This window comes from Aquarana catesbeiana, linkage group LG11, assembly GCF_042186555.1.
Source record: "Aquarana catesbeiana isolate 2022-GZ linkage group LG11, ASM4218655v1, whole genome shotgun sequence".
Classification (NCBI taxonomy): Eukaryota; Metazoa; Chordata; class Amphibia; order Anura; family Ranidae; genus Aquarana; species Aquarana catesbeiana.
In genome coordinates this window covers 276,946,718-276,971,580 of record NC_133334.1, presented here as the reverse complement: position 1 = coordinate 276,971,580, position 24,863 = coordinate 276,946,718, and the positions used below count along the sequence as shown (strand labels likewise).

The 24,863-nt window shown below is 46.2% G+C and overlaps 1 protein-coding gene across 4 annotated transcripts in view; it reads right to left on the bottom strand.

Annotated features, from left to right (window-relative positions):
• Nucleotides 1-21,572, bottom strand: part of LOC141112812 (uncharacterized) — a 32,189-nt gene extending 10,617 nt beyond the window's left edge. The window contains exons 1-4 of one of the 4 annotated variants that reach the window (XM_073605876.1): nt 21,443-21,572; nt 9,703-10,084; nt 4,802-4,838; nt 2,787-2,954 (exon numbers count right to left, since the gene is read on the bottom strand). In XM_073605876.1, coding sequence (XP_073461977.1) covers nt 2,787-2,954; nt 4,802-4,804 — 171 coding nt within the window. In that variant the 5' untranslated portion in view covers nt 4,805-4,838; nt 9,703-10,084; nt 21,443-21,572. Of the gene's footprint in view, nt 1-2,786; nt 2,955-4,801; nt 4,839-9,213; nt 9,679-9,702; nt 10,085-10,166; nt 10,386-21,442 lie in introns of those variants that run through there. The other 3 variants (XM_073605875.1, XM_073605879.1, XM_073605877.1) reach the window with 3 other exon arrangements.
• Between the last annotated feature and the right edge of the window lie 3,291 nt (nt 21,573-24,863).

Genomic DNA, 24,863 nt, shown 5'->3' with positions numbered 1-24,863 from the left:
CAAAACATAACGTGGGAATTCATAATGGATGTTGTACACACCTTTTAGAATTCCATCTGGCCTCTGCACTGTAAGGGCTCATTTACGCTTGCTTTGGCATCAACATACATTAAAGCGCCTACCACTTCAACATGCTTTAATTATGTGTTTTTGATGCTTTAGTGATGCTTTGATGAAGCGTCGGTGATGCGTCGGTAAAGCGTCGGTAAAGCGTCGGTGATGCGTCGGTAAAGCGTCAGTGATGCGTCGGTAAAGCGTCGGTGATGCGTCGGTAAAGCGTCGGTGATGCGTCGGTAAATCGTCGGTGATGCTCTTTTGAAGCTTTGTTGATGCTTGACAGATGCCCTGTTTGTGTGTGGATATCTCATACCTGCAATTTCTCCAAAACAAAGCAAAGCTAAAGCTGAATTAAAGCCTCAAACCTCAACCTCAAAAGCCGCAGGTGCTTCAAGCGAACTTTATCATAGAGTTCTATGAAGGCTTTGAAGATGCTTCGAAACACCACTAAAGCAACACGGGGTATCATTTTTGAAGCTAAGCAAAGCAAACACAAGGTATAAACAGGTATGTAAGTTTGACCACCAATGTAAAAGGGGGATTTACACTGGCCACCAATGTAAAGGGGGATTTACACTGACCACCAATGTAAAGGAGGATTTACACTGACCACCAATGTTAGGGGAGATTTACACTGACCACCAATGTAAAGGGGGATTTACACTGACCACCAATGTATAGGGGGATTTACACTGACCACCAATGTAAAGAAGGATTTACACTGACCACCAATGTAAAGGGGGATTTACACTGACCACCAATGTTAGGGGGGGATTTACACTGACCACCAATGTAAAGGGGGGATTTACACTGACCACCAGTGTAAGGGCAATTCTGCACTTACCACCAATGTAAAGGGAAATGTACACTGATCACCAATGTAATGCAGTATGTACACTGACAACCAATGTAATGGGAGATTTTACACCAACAACCAATAAAGGGGCATTTCTACACTGGCCACCAATGTAAGGGGAGATTTACACTCACCACCATTGTAACTGGAAATTTACGCTGACCACCAATTTAAAGGGGGCTTCTACATAGACCAGCAATGTAGGGGAGGATTCTAAACTGACCACAAATGCAAGTTAGGATTTTTTTATCGACTACCAATATAAAGAGGAGTTTCTACACTGGCCACCAATGTAATGGGGTTTTTGCACTGACCACCAATGTAATGGGGACTTACACTGACCACTAATGTAATGGGGATTTACACTGACCACTAATGTAATGGGGATTTACACTAACCACTAATGTAATGGGGATTTACACTAACCACTAATGTAATGGGGATTTACAGTAACCACTAATGTAATGGGGATTTACACTAACCACTAATGTAATGGGGATTTACAGTAACCACTAATGTAATGGGGATTTACACTAACCACTAATGTAATGGGGATTTACACTGACCACTAATGTAATGGGGATTTACACTGACCACTAATGTAATGGGGATTTACACTGACCACTAATGTAACAGGAGCATTCACAGTAACCACCAATGTAATGAGAAGATTTACACTGATCACCAATGTAACTGAGACCTTTAGCCTGCATTCACATTTGTGTGTGTTGAGAACACATGCAAAATCGCTTTCCTGAGACCACAGAAATGTGCTGCCCTTTACCTTTTGGTCAGGGACTTTTTTCTGCATTTCTATTGCATAGAGCAGCCCATTGAAGTGAATAGGCTGCCCCACATGCGACCTACATCTTTATCTACCATGTCAATACACCTTTGCATCCTAAAACCCCTGCTAACCTCTGCACCCCAAACCTTCCCTATCCTCTCCACTCCAACCCCCCCCCTTTCCTTTAACTCTGCCTGCCTCCTCTGCTCATCTTTGCGCCCACCTTCCTTACTTCTATACATCCCCTCTCTGCTCACCTGTGCACTCCAAACTGTAATTCCTTCTCGCCTACCTCTGCACACCCCACACTGCCCCAATTTACATATCAATCACGATTATTTACATGTAAACATGGGGTCTGCAGGTAAGTACAAGGCAATAAGGCTGGGCTGCATTAGTACAGAACTTCACACTGAGATATCAGGACACAGCACAGGTGTCCCTTCAAGGGACAAGGAAATTTAAACCAGGATAGCTGGCAAGTATGAGGCAGCTGCTTTGGGCCCCACAACCATGACAGGGCCCAGGGCAGCTGCCCCTTTTGCCCTGCCTTAAAGACGGCCCTGTCTGCAGAACATAGATGTTTCATAAGAAAGACAGATGTTCATAGCATTCCCTTTTTAGGATGATGCCTATAGGGCAAGATTTCCACTAGGTTTGGATGCATCAAAGTGCTCCTACAAAGTACTGGAATTGTTTTCCCACCACTACTGGTTTCCAACTATCAGGACTGGTTTGAATGGGACTAAAGGCCGATTTATTCGGAACTCCACATCATGCGAAGAACACATTGATACATTGGGCCTCTTGCCTCCTGGTTCTTCCTATCCAATAGTTGGAAGGAAACCCCTAACCCTAAAATTAAACTTGTATACTGAACCATTTTGATGTGCAGACCTGTACACAAGCCCGTATGTTTGGACTCACAGATGACTGGAGGCTACTTCGAACTTCACACCTTGGAAAGAACACATTCATACATCAAGTCTCCTGACTCTTGGTTCTACCTATCCAATAGCTGGAAGGAAACACCTAAACCTTTCCCATTTTATTTATGTAGTGAACCATTTTGAAGTGCAGACTCACAGATGTTTCAGGATAAGGCAGATTCATAGATGTTTCAGGATAAGGCAGATTCACAGATGTTTCAGGATAAGGCAGATTCACAGATGCTTTAGGATAAGGCAATCGCACATCTTCACCAGGACTTCCTTCTGAGCCTTCAACCTCAACAGTCTTCCCCGACATAGCAGCCTGATAATAGAAAAACAAATCAGACTGAGAAAACTGGAAAGTAGATGGTGGTTATTATTAGTTATTATGTTCTCCGGTTCCAGCCCAAAAGTGCAAAATGAAACCCTTATCACCCTTTTAGTGTCCTTTACCTGGGAAAACCTGGGAGTCAGCACAGCTTCTGTATCATGAAACCGCTGTGATTGGCTCTCACAGCCAGTCAGATCTCTCTGGCTCCCCATCCAAAGGCTTCACCACAGGGCCCGGACAAGGGGTAGGCAGGAGGGGCAGCTGCCCTGGGCACTGTGGCATCATGTGAGCTGTGGAGGGGCACCACAAGGAGATTGGGGGGGGGGTTTGTGTTGGGAGGGGGGAATTTAAGGGTCAGCAGAGGATAAGAATTGTTCTAGGAGGGCAAATTTGGGGAGGTGTGCTAGGAGTGGTGATTTGTCTTGCCAAGGGGGATGGGGAAGAGGATTTGTGCTAGGAGGGGGGATTTGGGGGGCTTGTGCTATAAAAGTATAATGGTAGAGGGGAAATATTTTTTTTGAGGGGGGGGATTGGATTGGAGGGTATTTGAGCTAGGAGGGGGTCATTTGTTGGGGGGGATTTGTGCTAGGATAAAGATTAGGGGAGGGGAATTTGTTACTGGAAGCAGGGGATTTGGAGTGAGAAGAGGATTTGTGCTTGGGGGGGGGGGGGGTGATTTTTATTTATTTTTTGTGAGGGGGGGTGGATTTGTGATGGGGCAAATGGGAATATAGAGGATTTGACCGGGGGAGGATAAGGGGCAAAAATTTGTGCTGGGAGGAGGGGGAATTTATGCTTGGGGGTGAGCATGCAGAATAATGGTTGTTTTTTTGGGGGGAGGACAGGATTTTTGCTGACACATAGTGCTCATACATCTTGGAGGGGGGGCACAATATGGCATGGTCGCCCTGGGCTCTAGATGACCTTGTCCCGGCACTGCTTCACTAAGAGCTGTTGGTGAGCGTGGTCAATGTGCTGGTAGTGCGCTATCAGCACCCAAACCTCATGTCGCCGTGGACGCATATGTGTGGCAGCTGGGCATTAAGCCTACCTTTCTTGCCACTGTTTATTTTATGTTATGTGGAAGGGAACTCACTGGAGCGCTGGGCTGTTGAGGGGGGTGGGAGCCGTTGGCTCCGGCTCTTAGCGGCTCAGTGAGAGGTTGAGCCAGGTGCCGGTCCAAGCTCCTGTGTAGATCCTGGCCATATGGTCACGATCTCTCCCCAGCCTGGACAGGCTCTGTGACGGCAGCCGTCAGCGGGCTTTAGTTCGCTGTCAGCTGAAATCAGGTCTCAGGAGTGTAGAACAAATTGCACTCCTGTGATCCACAGGAGAAGTACAGCCAAACGAGCTTTGGCTGTACTTCTTAAAAAAAAAAAAAAAAACATACAAAAAACACCCATACGGACACAGGTTGAACTGGATGGACTGGTGTCTTTATTAAACCTTACTAACTATGAAACTATGTAACATGGACAGCAAGCTAACTTGTATCACCCATGCAGTATGTCATAATATATTATAGACAACATTTTAGGTACCTGCTAGGATTGAGCTACCGAAACCATAGGAAACCCAAATAGTCTCCAGATTTTTTTGCATTTGCTTATGATAATATTAGATACCTACAATGTTTTACTTTGATCTGTTATTTCTTAATCTATTGTGTTGAAAGCTATCAGTTAATTTATAACCGTTATTTAGTATGTAAGAAAAAAAAACAAAAAAAAACCCCACAATACATAGATATATTTCATTTCCAGACCACCCGTATATATATATATATATATATATATATATATATATATATATATATATATATATATTAATATACGCACCATAATTGGGAAGAGTAAAGTCAACACTCAGTATTACCTGCAGAAATAAAAGATAATACAAAAAGAATTACTATTTTGCAATCAACTTGTTGATGTAAATGATTAGTATTAGTAGCAGATGTATCTTCTCATCGGGTCAATTGTATATGGTAGAATTTTTCAGTGTGTTGCATGAGTCCGAAGGATTCCTGCAGGTCTTTAAACCACTTGACCTCTAGAAGATTTACCCCCCCTTTCATGACCAGGCCATTTATTTATTTTTTTTGCGATACGGCACTGTGTTATTTTAACTGACAATTGCGCGGTTGTGCGACGCTGTACCCAAATAAAATTGATGTCCTTTTTTTCCCCCCACAAATAGAGCTTTCATTTGGTGGTATTTGATCACCTCTGTGAATATATATATTTTTTTTCACGCTATAAACAAAAAAAGAGTAACAATTAAAAAAAAAAAAATCTTTTTACTTTCTGCTATAAAGCATATCCAATACAAACATTAAAAAAAATCAAATTTCTTCATAAATTTAGGGCAATATGTATTCTGCTACATATTTTTGGCAAAAAAAAATCCAATAAGCGTATATTATTATTATTATTATTCAAGATTTATATAGTGCCAACAGTTTACGCAGCGCTTTACAATGTGGAAGGGAGGGCAGCACAATTACAATTACAGTTCAATACAGAAGGGACAGGAGGGCCCGACTCGTAGAGTTTACATTCTAAAGGGAGAGGGTGGTGGTACAAAAGGTGATAGATGCGGGGAATGATTTGACGGGGGTGATTGCTTTGCGCAAAAGTATTGCGCAAAAGTAAAAATATTGATTGCTTTGCGCAAAAGTTATAGCGTCTACAAACTATGGGATAAATACTGGAATTTTTATTTATTTATGTATTTTTATACTAGTAATGTAGGAGATCAGCAACTTATAGCGGGACAGTCTGACACTAACTGACACTTTTGACATTTTGTGGGAACCAGTGACGCCAATACAGTGATCACTGCTAAAAATATACACTGTCACTGTACTAATGACACTGGCTGGGAAGGGGTTAAACATCTAGGGCGATCAAAGGGTTAACTGTGTGCCCAACCAGTGCTTTAGTGTACTGTATGAGGTGCTTTTACTAAGGGAAGGGATGGATTTTATTCCCTGAATAAATCCATCCCCCCCACCCCCCCCGTTAGAACGGAGCTCTGCCCTGTTTACATAGGCAGAGCTCCATTCTGTGTCTCTGCCCGACTATCAGGGGGTGCCGGTGGACATCCATTAACCATCGCCCGCAGATCATCTTTTGTTGTGAATACACAGAAGCAGGCTGCTAGCAGCACGCGCGTGCGCCCCTTAGGAGGAAGTGCAGAATCACGTATATATATGTATATACACGTCATTTTGCACAGGAGGGCTGCCCTGTAGCAGTGTATCTGCTATGGGGCGGTCCTTAAGTGGTTAAAGGTCATTTCCCCTCGTCCACCCAGTGCATTTTTTTTTTTCTTTTTGATCAAAGTGCCCGTTCATATCACAAAAACATCCTCCAGATCCGTTCCGGATGCAGTTCTGCATTTGCATTTTTAACGCCTTTTTTGGATGCTTTTTACCGCATTCCAGTACAGTTCTGTTCAGGGAAAAAAAAACAGCATGTTGTACTTTTTTTTTCTGGAACTGAAAAGTACCAAAATGCACTGCACTGGTGTGAACTATGCCATTGGAACCCAGATATCACCTACTTTTCATAGCTTTTTTGGATGCAGAAAGAAAAGGCCTGCACTGAATGGGGTGTGAACGGGCCCAGAGAGTTTTTATTAAATGTTTTGTCGGTTTTCCAAAAAAAAAAAACGTACATACAAAAAAAAAAGAAAAAAAAAGAAAACTAAACACAAAAAAGAAACAATAAGGAGAAGAAATAGTAAAGGAGACAGCAGCCTTGTAGCTAGCATGAGGACCAGCCATAGACATTTATCTGCAATATATACTAAATATGCCGCAAAATGGAGCTAGATATGAATTGTAAGAAGTGACCTTGTCACGGGGCTGGCCGGGGTAGCTTGGCGAGTATGAAATAAGAAAAAGGACGTACCTGACCCGACTCCTGGGCACCAGAGAGAAGAAGAGAGAGAATGGACCCGGGGATCGTCTATCAGGATATGGTCATATATTGGAAAGGTAACTCTATCTAGTCCATGTAGGTGTAGTTTATGTGTTATTCATGAGCTCCCTTTATTGTGGATGTGCAGACAGATGGAATCATGAAAAAAACATGCAGAGCCAAAAAAAAGAATATTTAACGAGATAAGAACAAAAGAGTACTAAAAAAATAAGAATTATAACACAACTATAAAAGTGATCTCGGCCTTCTTTACAGCTTTGTGTTATTTTTTGTGTAAAGTTCTATATAAAAGACGAGGAGCTCATCTGAGCCCTCAACATACTTTTATAAAAAATATAATGAATGTTTAGAACTTGCAGTACCCACTAGCTATTAGACATGTATGATTTGTTTCATTACGAATCGAAATTTGGACAAAAATTTTCATTATAAGGAGATTCAGGTGTATCTGAATTACTTCCGGGTATCTTGGCTCTGGCACTGTGATTGGCCGAAGCCGCGATTACGTCACTCCCGCGCATGCGCGGTCGTGTTTACGCGACATAACAGATGACTTTTGACTACAGGTAAGCCTATAATAAGGCTTAGCTGTAGCTACCCCGGACATCTCCTAAACCGTGCATCTGTATCTGTATCTGCATGTGCCGACGTCATCGGCACACGCGCACTGAAGCAAACGGCTGGTACGTGCCGTTTGCTTCAGTGAGTGTGCTGTTAGCGGCAGCTCCCATGCTCCTGCGCGGGAGTGACGTAATCGCGGCTCTGGCCAATCACAGCGCTGGAGCCGCGATACCCGGAAGTAACTCTGGGGAGAAATGTCGCAGGCCGGTGCTGTGTATGGGCACCGCAGCGAGGGCTTCGATCTCAGGTGAGTATTACATAATGAGCTAGTATGCTATGCATACTAGCTCATTATGCCTTTGTCTTGCAGGATCTCATCGAAGGGTCAGAGGGCCCAACCAAAAGCCAAGAGACAGAGGGTCTCATCTAGGGGTCAGAGGGCCCAGCCAGAAGCCAAGTGACAGAGGGTCTTGTCAAGGAGTCAGAGGGACCAGCCAGAAGCCAAGAGACAGAACGTCTCACCTGGGGTCAGAGGGACCAGCCAGAAGCTAAGAGACAGAACGTCTCACCTGGGGTCAGAGGGACCAGCCAGAAGCCAAGAGACAGAGGGTCTCATCAAGGGGTCAGAGGGCCCAGTCAGAAGCCAGGAGACAGAATGTCTCACCTGGGGTCAGAGGGCCCAACCAGAAGCCAAGAGACAGAACGTCTCACCTGGGGTCAGAGGGCCCAGCCAGAAGCCAAGAGACAGAACGTCTCACCTGGGGTCAGAGGGCCCAGCCAGAAGCCAAGAGACAGAACGTCTCACCTGGGGTCAGAGGGCCCAGCCAGAAGCCAAGAGACAGAACGTCTCACCTGGGGTCAGAGGGCCCAGCCAGAAGCCAAGAGACAGAGGGTCTCATCGAGGGGTCAGAGGACATAGCCAGGAGACAGTAGGTCTCAGTTCCAGGAGTTAGGTCGGCTTCTATAGGGTGTAAGGAGAACCCCCAATCATTAGGCCATAGGTGGGCAGTGCAGCAGGGCGCTGTGACTAAAGGCTAAATAAAATAAAATACATTTTTCATCCACTCACTCAAGCAAAGGAGGAAGGAGGACAGTGGAAGAGCTTCAAAATGGCATTTCGAAGAAAAAAAAAAAAAAATGGTTCAAATTCAACATGAAGGGGGTAGAAGTGCAGTGAGTTAGGGCTCCTTCACACTTGTTTTGGTCTCTGAAGAGTAATCCGCGCTTGGACCACTCTTCAGAGAGCAAACAGGCAGCCAGAAGGTGTTGTATTGCCTCTCAACACCTGCTTTAACCCCTTGATCCCTACACTAGCCCGCCACAACCGTGTGCATTGCATGTGGTTGTGGGGCGCTTGCAGAGAAGCCCTATAGCCTTGAATAAGTTGCACTCGGCAGGCGCTACGGGGGGCATAGTACCTGCAGTATGGGTGTACCCCTGGCCGCTGCCTCTGCAGTTGGGTGGGGGTGGGGGCAATAACAAGGCTCAACTGTGGGGTTTTACCATCTTTAAACCATCAATGTGGATGAGCCCTTAAAGCTATAACTAAGGTGAAATACTAAGATTTATCTGATATGCGGGGGGGGGGGGGGGGGTAGGAGTGTAATAATTTAAAGCCCCCAAGCTCAACCTGTGGCCCTTGTATAAGATGTGTGGCCCTTGGACCTCATCAGTCTGTATTAGGGACACTGATTGGGGGTAACAGCATTGATCTCTACTGTCCTCATGTAACATCTTCTCACCTTCGTATTGTCTTCTGCAGCATCTCCTCACCAACATTGTATCCTGTCCTCACTCTCTGATCCTCATCTCCTCTATTAGATCTGCAGTCTCTGACACTCCTCTCCATATACTGAATATTATGTGTGGCCCTTTGGTGATGTCAGGGGTCACATCTCTTTAGCTCATAAGTTGACAACCACTGGGTTAAAGTTATATAAAAGGTGAAAGGTCGGCATTAAACGACAGCTCCGATCCGGCCCAGTGTCTGTCAATGTTTTCTCACCTCTGGATTGTGAGATTTTTTTTTTTTTTTAATCCGTTAAAGCTAAATCTAAGAGAACATACAATCAGATTGTAAGGTGTGTAGTCAGCTTTCGGCATTTAGGGGGATTACTGGTGCTCAGAAGCCCCCCTTCACCCCCGGAGAGCTGGCAGAGATCCAAGTGTCTGCATGAAACAGCCGACCCAGCTCTGTTTCCAGCCTGTCCCTGAAATGTCATTTTACTTGCCTGCAGCCAATCAGAAAGAGCTGTGCTGGGCCCACTGTGTGCTTCGTCTCTCCGGCTGTTTTCGAACCACCCTGGATAGACCCACCTCCCGAGCTCGCAGGCTGAATCACTCCGATGAACTTCCTGTCCGGGGAGTGAGCACTGCGGTGTCGTTCAGGCAAGGAAGTCGTTGTGGCTGAACCCAGTCCCATACACAGCGCTATTCAATTCTGATCCCTCTTCTGATACGTTCTTCCCCGGGGAGGGGACTGGGCCCAAACCTCTCTGCCAAACCTCTCTGCCAAACGTTAAAGTATCATATATCTGGAGCAAAGTGCGATCATTGTACAGAATATTGATCCTGCAAGTCAGCATTCTCCACCAGCTGTATGCAAACATTTGCCTAAAGGGATAATAAAAAGAAAGAATTATAATATACAATTGCTACACAAGTCATATTGTGCTTGAATGTTATTCAAAATTACCTTTCCTTTTCTCTTCCCTCCCCCTCTCTTCTCTCCCTCTCCTCCTTTCTTCTATTCCTCTCCTCTTCCCTCCTCTTCCTCACCCCCTCTATCACCTTCTCTCCTCTCCCTCTATTCTCCTCTCCCCCTCCTCCCTCTCCTTTCCTCTCCTCTCTCTATCCTCTCCTCTCCCCTCCTCTGGCCTCCTCTCCCTCTCCTTTCCTCTCTCTATACTCTCCTTCTCACTCTCCTCTTCCTCTCCCTCCCCTGTCCTCTCCACCCCCTCTCTCTATCCACTTCCCTCCTCCCCTCCCCTCTTCTCCTTCTCACTCTCTTCTCTTCTCCTCTCCCTCTCCTCTTTTTTCCTCACCCTCTCCTCTGCTCTTTCTATCCTCTCCTCCCTCTATCCCCTCCTCTCTCCCTCTCCCCTCTCCCCTCTCCTCTCTCCTTCTCCCCCTCTTCTCCTCTCCCCTCCTCTGGCCTCCTCTCCCTCTCCTTTCCTCTCTCTATACTCTCCTTCTCACTCTCCTCTCCCTCTCCCTCCCCTGTCCTCTCCACTCCCTCTCTCTATCCACTTCCCTCCTCCCCTCCCCTCTTCTCCTTCTCACTCTCTTCTCTTCTCCTCTCCTCTTCTTTCCTCACCCTCTCCTCTGCTCTTTCTATCCTCTCCTCCCTCTATCCCCTCCTCTCCCTCTCCTCTCTCCTTCTCCCCCTCTTCTCCTGTCCCTCTCCTCTCCCCTTTCCTCTCCTCTGCTCTCCCTCTCCTCTTCTCCTCTACCTCTCCTTGGGGTGTAATTTTTGCTCTTCTCATCTCACCCTTCCTCTCCCTCTCCTCTCCCTCTCCTCCCCTCTCATTTCCTCTCCCCTACCTTTCCTATCCCTCTCTTCTCCCTTTCCTCCCCCTCTCCTCTCCCTCTCTTCTCCCTTTCCTCTCCCTCTCTTCTCCCTTTCCTCTTCTCTCCCTTCCCTCTCCTCCCCTCTTCCTTCCCTCTCCTCCCCTCTCCCCTCCTCTCCTCTCCTTCTCCCTTCTCTCTCATCTCCCTCTTCCTTCCCTCTCTTCTCTTCTCCCTTTTCTCTCCCTCCCCTCTCCCTTCCCTCCCCTCTCTCTTACATCACCCTCCTCTCCGCTCCTCTCCTCTCCCCTCTCTTCTCCCTTTCCTCTCCCTCTCCCTTTCCTCTTCTTTCCCTTCCGTCTCCTCCCCTCTTCCTTCCCTCTCCATTCCCTCTCCTCTTCTCTCTCTCTCTCCCTTCCCTCTCCCCTTCTCCCTTTCCTCTCCCTCTCCTCTCTCTTCTCTCTCCTTCCCTCTCCCTTACCTCTACTCTCCCTTACCTCTCCCTCCTCTCCCTTCCCTCTCCCCCTCTCCTCTCCCTCTTTTCTTCCTCTCCCTCTCCCTCTTCTCTCCCTCTTCCTCTCCTCCTCTACTCTCCCTCTCCTCTCCCTCTTCTCTGCCTCTTCTCTCCCTCTCCTCCTCTCCTCTCCTTCCCTCTCCCTCTCCTTCTCCTCTCCTCTCCCTTCCCTCTTCCTCACCTGCAAGTGCATCAGCTGATTGATAATTATAAAGTTACTCCCAGTCACATTCACTTTGCACATGGACACAGACAAACAAACAACTCTTTCTTCAGAATAACAAAAGGTCGGAATCTGCAACAAAGTTTGTTACAATCCCTGCAATGTACAGAGATCACAGTAAATAGTAGTGCGGTGATTGATTACCTATTATACTAAATATTGGCATGTGGCATTAATAAAACATCAACAGATTTCAGTTGTGCCCCACCAGGCCGACCCCTATTGGACAATGTGCCTGTTTGCTGAGTTCATCTCCCCATCCCTGCAATCAGTGCACTGATGGGCACTGATTGGCAGCACTCATGGGGACTGATAGGCAGCACTGATGGGCACTGATTGGCACTGATAGGTGACACTGATTGGCAGCACTGATGGCCACTGATAGGTACCACTGATTGGCAGCACTGATGGCTACTGATAGGCACTGCTTAGTGGCGCTGATAGATGGCACTGATTGGCACTAATGGGAAGCACTGATAGGCAGCACTGATTGGCACTGATGGGCAGCACTGGTTGGCACTGATAGGCAGCGTTTATTGGCACTGATTGACAGCACTGATGGGCAGCACTGATAGGCAGCAAGGATGGGCACTGATAGGCAGCACCAATAGGCAGCACTGATGAGCACTGATTGGCACTGACAGGCAACACTGAACGGCAGCATTGATGGACACTGATAGGCAGCACTGATAGGCAGCACTGATGGGCACTGATTGGCACTGATAGGTGGCACTGAGTGGAAGCACTGATTTGCACTGATAGGCAGCACTGATAGGTGGCATTGGTTGGCACTGATAGGCAGTACTGATTAGCAGCACTGATAGGCAGCACTGATGGGCACTGATTGGTGGCATTGGTTGGCACTGATAGGCCGCACTGATAGGCAACACTGATAGGCACTGATAGACAGCTCTGATAGGCACTGATTGGCAATGATAGGTGGCATTGGCTGGCACTGATTGGCAGCACTGATTGGAAGCACTAATTGGTACTGATAGGTGGCATTGGCTGGCACTGATTGGCAGCACTGATTGGCACTGACAGGTGGCATTGGTTGGCACTGATTGGTACTGACAGGTGGCACTGATTGGCACTGATAGGTAGCATTAGTTGGCACTGATAGGTGGCACTGATTATCACTGACAGGTGACACTGATTGGCACTGATAGGTGGCATTGATTGGCACTGACAGGTGGCACTGGCACTGACAGATGGCACTGATTAGCACTGATAAGTGGCATTGGTTGGCACTGATTGGCACTGACAGGTGGCACTGATAGGTGGCATTGGATGATACTGATTGGCACTGACAAGTGGCATTGATTGGCACTGATAGAGAAGAAGGGAAGTTTCACTGTGTATGTGGCCTCGCTTTCAAACACCAGCCAATGGTTGAACTGCTTTAAAAGGGGCGGGGTCACGCATACGGAGTGGCCCGCCCAGCCCCTATCCCATTGGCTGGTGTATGATAGCTGTTTGGCCCCGCCCACCCCCGACATCACCCCCGAGTTTTGACAGATGGTCTTTGCAAGCAGGGACATTACATGACAGTTTATGGCACTGAGCGGCTCTTACAAGCCTGGCGATCTGCTCAATGTGAAAGCGCTGTACATTCTTGCAGCATTTCACAGGAGAACTCGGGAGACAGCTGGCATACAGCTACACGAACAGGGGGTGATTAGGGTGTGCCTAGGCACACCCGGCACACCCCGTGTGCACACCTATGGATGGGGCCCTATTCCTCCCACTGAAATGGTAAAGGACAGTAAACGGGCCCTTTGTTGAGGATGTTTAGAGACCCCTGAATTATAGGATAGATGAAAGACCCAATACAGTTGGTCTCCAAATAATACTTTTATTTTATAATGTTCTAAACATCAGTTCAAAATGAAGAACAGCCAATAGAAAAGGAGAGACAGAAGGATCTGGTTCTGGAAGATGGACAGTCCCTGGAAATGAGGATCAGTAGGGCAGTATGTGGGGGTCAGTTATGGAGATTCTTCCCAATTCTCGGGTTATTTTCTTATAATGTTTAGCAGAAGATATTGTAATATTCAATCCACAGTTCATATATAGAGTCCCCGGGATAGTTCCACCCGACTCCTCCCAATCATAAAACAAAAATGTGATTGTAGGTAAATGATTACCTCAGCTTCTGCAATAAATGCATTCAATACCGGAGAACGCAATAAACGCCCCCCCTGGCACACCCCCTTAAAGGAGAATAAACCAAAAAAAAGGTTCTTTAAATCCATAAGGACTTATTTTTTCCACTACTATTCCTTTATATTGGATTTTGAAATGTACAAATGCAGCAATTTAGAATTTGGATGGAAGGTTTAGCTCTGGGAAACACTTTTTGAAAGATAAAAAGTGCTTTTTTTATATAACTATATAGATCAGACCAAAATGAGGGGCAAATGAGAGGTAAAGAGGGCCGGAGGGACATTGCTCCAAATCAGGGACAGTCCCTCGAAATCAGGGACAGTTGCGAGCTATGAAGTAGTACAGGGACTACATTGAAGTCGTGCGACTTGAAGTCGCACAGATATGAATGGTACTCATTGGAAATCATGGGGAGTAGGACTTATCATGCGACTTTGCAGTCCCAAGTCGCAGGACAAGTGTCAAAAGTGTGAAAGGGGCCTGAGGCTGCATTCACACCTGAGGGTATCATTTTCAGGTGGAAAGTCGCGTGATTTTACAGATTTTTGCCACAATTTTTACTGTGATTTTGCAGCGTTTTTGTACAATTCAAAAGGTCACCAATGTAAAAAGCAGAAAAATGCCTTAGGTATCTTAGATTTACCTTAACTTTACATTATGGGGACCTACCTAATCTCCCCAATCAGGTCTTAATGGTGGCCATATGCACTTTGATAAACAATCGATTTATTTTCCTAACAATCCCTTCCGATCAGAATGAGTGATCTCTAGTCAACAATCCAATCACCCGACGTGCCACACACAGGAAGTGCATTTTGATTGATTGTTAAGATAGCCAATCTCGCATATGGCAGGTACTACCACCCGAAAAAGGTGGCATATTCAAGGGAAGGGGGCCGCGCCACAACGGCACGCAATGAACGCAGCTGAAGTCCGGTATTTAGGGGGTTCAGACAAGTGGTGAGAAGGCGATGCACCTCCTCCTCACCGCCTTCCAAATCCTCTCTGAAGAGCCATGCAAATGCAGATCTCTCTTCAGAGTGGAACACAACTGTAAACGAGGCGTTAGGCCCCATTCACACTTGTGCGGTTTGTCATGCGACTCTTGACCCCCAAAGTCGCATAACAAGTCGCTCCCCATGTTTTCCAATGAGTACCATTCATATCTGTGTGACTTAAAAGTAGTTCCTGCACTACTCTGGTCTGAATTTCATGCGACGTGAGGTCCATGGACTTCAATGTAAACCCTTAAAGTTGCACCAGAATGATATACATGCAACTTTGTAGAGCACACACAGCCGCATGGTCAAAGCCAAAGTTGCACTCATCCAAAGTTGCATCAAGACGCACTGTAAAGTCGCAGTGGAAATCGCACGGTTTTGAAGTCGCACAAATGTGAATGGAGCCTTAACCACTTGACGACCAGCCACCGTCATTATACAGCGGCATGTTGGCTCGTTCCCGCGAATCACCGTACCTGTACGTCGGTTTCTTTAAGAGTCATAGCGGGCACGTGCGCCCGCTGCACGGTGGGGGGGGGACGCAATGTCCCTCGGCCACCCGCGATCGCAGGCACAAGAGCCAGAACGGAGATCTGTGTGTGTAGACACACAAATCCCCGTTCTGACAGGGGAGGAGAGACAGATCTGCTGTTCCTAGTAATTAGGAACAGCGATCTGTCTCCTCCTTTAGTCAGTCCCCTCCCCCCACAGTTAGAACACACACGAGGGAACACATTTAACCCCTTGATCACCCCCTAGTGTTAACCCCTTCACTGCCAGTGACATGTATACAATAATCAGTGCATTTTAATAGCACTGATTCCTGTATGAATGTCAATGGTCCCAAAAAAGTGTCAAAGGTGTCCAATCTGTCCGCTGCAATATCGCAGTCCCGCTAAAAATTGTAGATCACCACCATTACTCGTAAAAAAAAAATTTAAAATGCCATAAATATATCCCCTATTTTGTAGACACTATAACTTTTGCGCAAACCAATCAATATACGCTTATTGTGATTTTTTTTTGCCAAAAATATGTAGAAGAATACGTATTGGCCTAAACTGATGAAGAAATTTCGTTTTTTTTGCTTTTTTTTTTTGGGATATTTATTACAGCAAAAAGTAAAAAATATTGTTTGTTTGTTTTTTTTTTTAAATTGTCGGTATTTTTTTGATTATAGCACAAAAAATAAAAACCGCAGAGATGATCAAATACCACCAAAAGAAAATTCTATTTCTGGAGAAAAAAAGGACATAAATTTTGTTTGGGTACAACGTCGCACGACCGCACAATTGTCAGTTAAAGAGACGCAGTGCCGTATTGCAAAAAAATGGCCTGGTCATTAAGGGGGCAAATCCTTCTGGTCCTTAAAGAGGAGTTCCACCCGAGGTCCAGTAAAAAAAAAAAAAAAAAAAATTAAAAGTCAGCAGCTACAAATACTGCAGCTGCTGACTTTTAATTGGACACTTACCTGTCCCTGGGTCCAGCGATGCGGGGGGATCGAAGCCCCGATCGTCTCCCCCTCCGTTCAGCGGCGCCGGCATTGCAACTGTGGGCGACGGGCTGTGGCTTCACAGCCTGGCACCCACTGCACATGCGCGCGCGGCACCGCGCGCCGTGATTGGCCGCTCAGTCACCTGGGACCTGTAATGGGTCCCAGATGATTGACAAGTGGGAGGGAGCAGAGCTGAGCCCAGGCACTGGAAGAGGCAGACTACGGGGGACCCCCTAGCAACAGGCATTTAGATGTCAGTAAAAAAAAAAAAATATCCAAATGTTTTTTTGTATTTTTTTTTTTTAATTTTTCATGTAGTTTTTTTTTTTTGGGTGGAACCCCACTTTAAGTGGTTAAAGAGCAACGACAGAAGTATGTGACAACTTCTTACTGCCCTGAGGATCAAATGAATTCGCCCCAAGCGCATATTTGAAGTCCATCAATACCTGTGCCATTAATTGAGGTCCCTTTTTGAGAGGGAATGCAATAGATCTGGTCGGGCCACTGTTGAGCATTCTCTGTGTTCAACATTAGAGGGAGCCAGTGTGTAGCGTATTCAGCCCTCTGATGTACAGCGATCAAACACGGATATGTCAATCAACAACAACTGAAAATTTTCAAATATTATAAATTATATGATCTTATATTATATATTATATGATGATTTTTTTTTAAAAAATGTAGTTTTTCATTTTAGAAGATTTTAATAAATAATTATAATACTCATTATAATAATCTTCTTTTTCAAATTATATAAAAAAAAAAAGAAATTCATCCAGTTTCATATTGCCGCAATTCACTTTTCAGCATAGTCATAGTTGAAAATATACTGTTAACCTTACTACACCCACCATGCACATTTAAAGCAGAACTCCAGCCAAAAAAATAACAAAATAAAAGCGAATAGCAAATTAACCACTTAAGGACTGTAATGGAAATTTGTAAGTATTTTGTATATAATTGTATTCCATTTGTTATGTATTGCACACTGCCCTCACTGTGCACAGGGCACTAATAATGTTTTCAGAACATGTTTGCATTCTTTTTCGATTCCTGATTAGAATTAGCCTGCCTATGTTACGCCCCTTGTTACCACACAAGTACAATTGTAATATTAATGTGATACCTACGTAATCCTGTGTATAAAAACCTTCAATTGCGTCATAATAAAGCAGAACAGTTATTTGGAAAGATGCGGAGTGTATCTTTTGAGTCTGTTACCTACTGCAGTCGTTATAATTAATTTGGAACCACCAATCAATATGAGGATAGGCGTTGCCTAGCTATAAAATGTCCAGGTCAGGACCGAGCCTTATGATTAAGTTAAAATCAGTTTTGTTTTTTTTTTTTTGCTAGAAAATTACTTAGAACCCCCAAACAATATAGTTTTTTTAAATCTTTCTAACACCCTAGAGAATAAGATGGCGCTCGTTGTAATACTTTCTGTCACACCAAATTTGCGCAGCGGTCTTACAAGCGCACTTTTTTGGGAAAAATACACTTTTTTGCATTAAAAATAAGAAAGCAGTAAAGTTAGCCCAATTATTTTTTATATTGTGAAAGACAATGTTACGCCGAGCAAATTGATAACCAACATGTCATGCTTCAAAATCGCGCGCCCGCTCGTGGAATGGCGACAAACTTTCACCCTTAAAAATCTCCAAAGGGGGGACGTTTAAAAATTCTACAGGTTGCATGTTTCGAGTTACAGAGGAGGTCTAGGGCTAGAATTATTGCTCCCGCTCTTACGATCGCGGCAATACCTCACATGTGTGGTTTGAACACCGGTTTCATATGCGGACGTGACCTACGTATGCGTTTGCTTCTGCGCGCAAGCTCGGCGGGACGGGGAGCGTTAAAAAAATTTTTGTTTTTTTTTCTTATTTATTTTACTTTTTATTTTTTATTTTTACACTGTTCTTTAAAAAAAAATGTGTCGCTTTTATTCCTATTACAAGGAATTGTCATAGAAAAGAAGCATGACAGGACCTCTTTAATATGAGATCTGGGGGTCAAAAACACTTCAGATCTCATATTTACACTAAAATGCAATAAAAAATAAAAATAAAATGTTATTTAAAAAAATTAAAATGTCCCTTTTAGGAGCTATGGGCGGAAGTGACATTTTGTCGTCACTTCCGCCCTTCTCCCATACCTAACAGGGAGAATGATCCGATCGCCTCCGCCGCTTACCGGAGCCACCGGCAGCGGCGGAGGCGATCGGATCCTTCTCCCTGTTAGGGAGGGGGGGGGGCCTGTCCCACCAATGATAAAAGTGATTTTGCGGCAAATCCGCGCCGCAGAGACCACTTTTATCTGAAACTGGACCGCTCACCGAAGAAGAGGATACCGGGGTTGTGGTAGCTAGCTGCTGCCATAACAATGATATTCCTCTTTAAAGTGCCGGCGTATATCGGCGTGAATGAGACGGTCCGGAAGTGGTTAAAAGATAGAAAAAAAAATCAACTCTGCTGCGATATTCACCTTCAATCCAGGGATTTTTCCCACAGTTTTTTTTTCCTACCACTAGAGGTCCTCAGTCTGATGGCCCACATCGTTCATCCAACTTCATCTGAACTCAGGTTGTCCTGGACACGCCCCCATTTCAACAATATTGTACTTTGGGCCTCGGCTCAGATGATCAGCCTGGGACATGATGCACAGACACGTGTAGACTACACCGAGGAGGGGGGAGGCGGCGCTGGCGGCTTCACTCTGCTCAGCTGTGTGAGACAGCCGAGACAGATCAGAGCCGCAGCGCGACCATGAGAGAAGGGGATAATTGCAGGTCCCGGGTGCGCCAACAGGTGTCACACGGGTGTCAGTCGGGTGCGGCAAACACCCCCCCCCACATTTGCAAAGCCACTAAAGGTTCTCCATGTGTGTATTGTGTTCTTACCTGACACTGCCTGTCACCGCGCCGTGCCGCTGCGCTGCTTAAATTCGCCCGTTGTCTCTGCTTCAGTTGCGGAGAGTGGGGGGCGCCGGCCTGACACCCCCCCAGTGTGTGGCACCCGGGGCGGCCCGCCCCCCCGCCCCCCACTTAGTACGCCACTGGGTTGCCTACCTCTGCTCTGTAGTGTGTACTTGTCGTCTCAACCCAGAGCAGGTGTCATTTCTGTCTGCTGCCTCTTTCCTCTGCTATCTGCATGAGTCACTTCTGAGAAGTTTTCCTGACACCAAGAGAAAAAAGGTGACAGGGGAGGGAGCTCCAGCACACCGCCTGTGATTGGCAGCCTCAGCTCTGTTCCTGTGTGCTGTGTGAAGAGGGGGGGGGTGTCCCTTCCCTCCAAGCAGTCCTTACTGAGCTCTGCAGAGATAAGCTGTATACATTCTACATGTTGAATGGCTGTAGAGAAGAGAGGGCTGCAGATAAACAGGCACAACCTGTGTACGAGGATGTCTTTCATCTCTGTGTAGGCCAGTCACCATTTTTTTTTTTTTACTTATAAACAGAAAAAATAACTTTTTTTTTCCTGCTGAAGGAGTCATTCAGACCACCTATCAGTTCAGTATAGGCAGTGCAGGGACAAAGTCATCCAGCGCCCAGGGCAGCTGTCCCTCCTGCCCACCCCTTGTTCCAGGCCCAAGTGTAGACCCCTGTCATGTGTTACTGAATGTATTTATCAACATGACGCTTCTGATTCCATCTATTGTTAGTAGATATAGAATGAGATTTCTGCTTCACTAAGTTGCTTGTGGATGTGAATGTGTGTCACGGATTGTACTGATTCGTGGTATCCTGAGTTCATTTCTTTCAGATCAGTACAACAATCCAGCGTGAGACATCTCCAGACCACTCACTGCTGCTCTTTCTTCTTGTGTAGGGTCATTGGTCTTGTATCTTATGTGTCCCCTTCACCGGGGCTTGACTGGCTACCAAGTGAACAAACCAAAAGCCTTTGCTTTCAACTCACACTGGAATAAATACCATTGTAGGTCCAGTTCACTACTGGTTTGTTCACTTGGTTGCCAGTCAAGCTCCCATGAAGGGGGTACATAGACCCCCCATAAAGCATTGGCTATTTCTTGAATGTATCTGGACCTCTTAGCAGTGGCGTGGAGCTTACATTTCAACCCTTCTTACATTACACTACAAGCCAAGGAGACCATGGAGATCCTCGGGGGTGTAGAACCCTGTGTGGTAGGAGGTGGATGGAGGGCGCGTGATCAACCGCTTACATCAAAACATATTTGGTTTAATCATGTATAATGGAATACAAACAAACAAATATAACCATCCGAATAATACAAATATTACTTTCATAAAAACAGGTGACAAAATATACACTTAAAGGTTAAAATGGGGATATGCCCATGTAGAGGCAGATGATTAAAAAAGGCTGACGCATTTCGAGGGTGACCTCTTCATCAGAGCCTGAGAGATCGGGAACACAGTCTGTGTGAGCCCAGTAGGCCGACACGTATATGTCTCCAGTCTGTAGTGTACAGCGCACACTTACCATGTGCTCCTCACTATCCTGTTTTTGAGCTATATTCCACCTAGAACGTTTGGATGTGGACTGTTATGGAGTTCAGAATAAGTAACTATACATCACAGGATATACCCTCCTGATAGCCACTCCTCCCCATGTACACATGTCGGCCTACTGGGCTCACACAGACTGAGTTCCCGTTCTCTCAGGCCCTGATGAAGAGGTCACCCTCGAAACGCGTCAGCCTTTTTTAAACATCTGCCTCTACATGGGCATATCCCCATTTTAACCTTTAAGTGTATATTTTGTCACCTGTTTTTATGAAAGTAATATTTGTATTATTCAGATGGTTATATTTGTTTGTTTGTATCCCATTATACAGGGGCGTAACTACCACCATATCGACCCATGCGGGCGCTATGGGGCCCGCAGCCAAGTGGGGCCCAGTGAGGATGAGAGCACCGCAGGCACAGTCTCCCAGCCAGGGGAAGAGAGAGGAGAGTAAGAGGCAAGCTGTGACCTGTGCCCCATGCAGCGTGACCTGTGCCCAATACAGCGTGACCTGTGCCCAATACAGCGTTGCCTGTGCCCAACACAGCCTAGTCTGCCTGTGCCCCATACAGCCTCACCTGTGCAGAGGAAGAGGCAAGCCACCCGGATCAGCAGAGAGCTGAATTGCCCGATGTAATAGCTTTCATTAGAACTTCCAGTGTTCCCGGGGCTCACGTCACATAGCTCCACCTCTTGGCCCGGCGCCTTTGATAGACAGAACGCCAATCAAATGCGGGACATGTGACGTCATCAAAGGCGTCAGGCCAAGAGGTGGGGCTATGTGACGATGAGCCCTGGGAAGACGGGAAATTCAAATGAAAGCTATTACAGCTAATCCCGCTCTCTGCTGATCCGGGTGGCTTGCCTCTTCCTCTGCACAGGTGAGGCTGTATGGGGCACAGGCAGACCAGGCTGTATTGGGCACAGGCAATGCTGTATTGGGCACAGGTCACACTGCATTGGGCACAGGTCACGCTGCATGGGGCACAGGTCACGCTGCATGGGGCACAGGTTACGCTGTATGGGGCACAGGTTACGCTGTATGGGGCACAGGTCACGCTGCATGGGGCACAGGTCACGTTGTATGGGGCACAGGTCACGCTGTATGGGGACAGGTCATGCTGCATTGGGCACAGGTCATGCTGCATTGGGCACAGGTCACGCTGTATGGGGCACGGGTCACATTGTATGGGGACAGGTCATGCTGCATTGGGCACAGGTCACACTGCATTGGGCACAGGTCACGCTGCATTGTGCACAGGTCACGCTATATGTGGCACAGGTCACGCTGCATTGACATTAGGGCAGCTGGGGGGGGGGGGGGGGGGCTGTTTGCAGGGGGGCCCCATACAACATTTTGCTATGGGGCCCTGCTATTTCTAGTTACGCCCCTGCCATTATACATGATTAAACCAAATATGTTTTGATGTAAGCGGTTGATCACGTGTCCTCCATCCACCTCCTTCCACACAGTCTTCTCCAGACCACCCCTGGTCAGCTGAGGCAGCGGGACGCGCATTACCATCTTTTTCATACCTTTCACCATCTACAATACTACCCATTTACCCAGCAAACACTCTCACAAGCTCAGGGGTAATTCTTACCATATGGTGTAGAAGCCGCCTGCCCAGGAACCAGATCATTTACACCAGGGATATGCAATTAGCAGACCTCCAGCTGTAGCAAAACTACAAGTCCCATCATGCCTCTGACTCTGGGTGCCATGGCTTGTGGCTGTCAGAGTCTTGCTATGCCTCATGGGACTTGTAGTTCTGCAACAGCTGGAGGTCCGCTAATTGCAAATCCCTGATTTACACCGACACATTAATACCATAAGATAACAATACCAGTAAAATAAACCTGCGTCATCTTTAAGCTTTTCCTCAACTCCTCATTGGCTGAGACAGCAGCGGGAGCCATTGCCTCCTGCTACCATCAATCACAGCCAGTGAGCCAATGAGACTGCGAGCAAGGGCAGGGCCAAGCCACACTCTGTGTCTGAATGGACAGAGCAGCAGCTCCGGAGCGAGCCTGCTCAGGTGGCCCCCCCACAGCAAGTTGCTTGCTATGGGGGCAGGAGGGAGGGGCCAGGAGTGTCAGTGGGGGACCCGGGAAGATGAGGATCGGGGCTGCTCTGTGCAAAACTATTACAGAGCAGGTTAGTATAAAACACCCCTACATCCATTTTTTTTTCAGTTAACCTATGGTGGAGCTTTTCCTTTCCCAAGAGAATTATTTAAAGTGCAGCCGCGAGCGTGTGGGCCCACCAACGCTGTATCCTGGCCTAGGCCGACAAGGCCCAGGCCTAGGGCAGCACTTTGCAGGGGGGGCAGCACGGAAAGAGTCCCCGACGGCTTGCGCTGTTTATTTTTCACCATTCCCTGTCCCATTGCAGAGATTTCCCTTCACTTCCTGCCCCATAGCCAAACAGGAAGTGAGAGGAAATCTATGCAAATTAAGGGAATCCATTGTCCCCCCCCCCAGGCCCTCAGAACTAGTGTCCCCACTCGAAAATTTCAGGGCGGCTCTTAAACAGCAAGGGGTGTGGCCTTGACAGGAAGGGGTGGGTCATATTTAAATTAGGGGGTACACGAGTTTAGTTAGGCCTAGGGCAGAAAAAAACCTGAAAAAACTACTGGGGCGTACCCCTGATAATGTTACATATAACGAAACGATCGTAGGGACGTTGGCGCACACGCTGCTGCACGGAGGCTTTTTTAAAATTTATTACATATAGTTACATAGTAAGTGAGGTTGAAAAAAGACACAAGTCCATCAAGTCCAACCTATGTGTGTGATTATATGTCAGTATTACATTGTATATCCCTGTATGTTGCGGTCATTCAGGTGCTTATCTAATAGTTTCTTGAAGCTATCGATGCTCCCCGCTGAGACCACCGCCTGTGGAAGGGAATTCCACATCCTTGCCGCTCTTACAGTAAAGAACCCTCTACGTAGTTTAAGGTTAAACCTCTTTTCTTCTAATTTTAATGAGTGGCCACGTGTCTTGTTAAACTCTCTTCTGTGAAAAAGTTTTATTTCTATTGTGGGGTCACCAGTCCGGTATTTGTACATTGAAATCATATCCCCTCTCAGGCGTCTCTTCTCCAGAGAAAATGTTCAGAGCTCGCAACCTTTCCTCATAACTAAGATCCTCCAGACCCTTTATTAGCTTTGTTGCCCTTCTTTGTACTCACTCCATTTCCAGTACATCCTTCCTGAGGACTGGTGCCCAGAACTGGACAGTATACTCCAGGTGTGGCCGGACCAGAGTCTTGTAGAGCGGGAGAATTATCGTTTTATCTCTGGAGTTGATCCCGTTTTTAATGCATGCCAACATGACTGTTTGAAGGATAGCACTGGCTATAGTGGAGAGATTTACAGCCAGCAGCATTTTTTGTTTTATATGTGAGTCCACTGATTTTAAAATAAAAAGGCTGACACCATACTACACCATGAGGAGTCTCCCTGTTTTTTACCCATTTAAACTCTGAGGATTCATCGATCCATCCCATGGGAGACAGTGAGCTGGATCATCTTGTCACCATAAGGGGAACACAGTGGGGCTGGCGGGAGAACATTTCCGGATTTCCATCTGAGGATCAGAGATCCCAATAAGCTTCCTGAGTAAGGACGATCGCTGGTGATCTGGTAAGCCTATATATATATAGTATATATATATAAAACATGACTTTAAATGTCAAAGTGTTTTGTCACATTTTTTGGGGTTGTGTTTGATATGTGCAAAGAGAGAAAACACAAATACTTAAAAGTATAACATTAATTAAACGTAATGACAGATACAGGTAAGGTGTTGGCCGGGGGTGGTCTTTTCCTTAGATTCAAGTCTAAAGAACACAGCCAAACTGGAATAGGGTTGTCTCCTACCAAAGCTTGTAACCATGCAAGCGTCTGATCTGATCTTCTGGCCATGTTGCGTAACAGCAAACGGGACCCTTGGCAGAAACAGCATCTTTAGTTAAGTATTCTTGTCATACA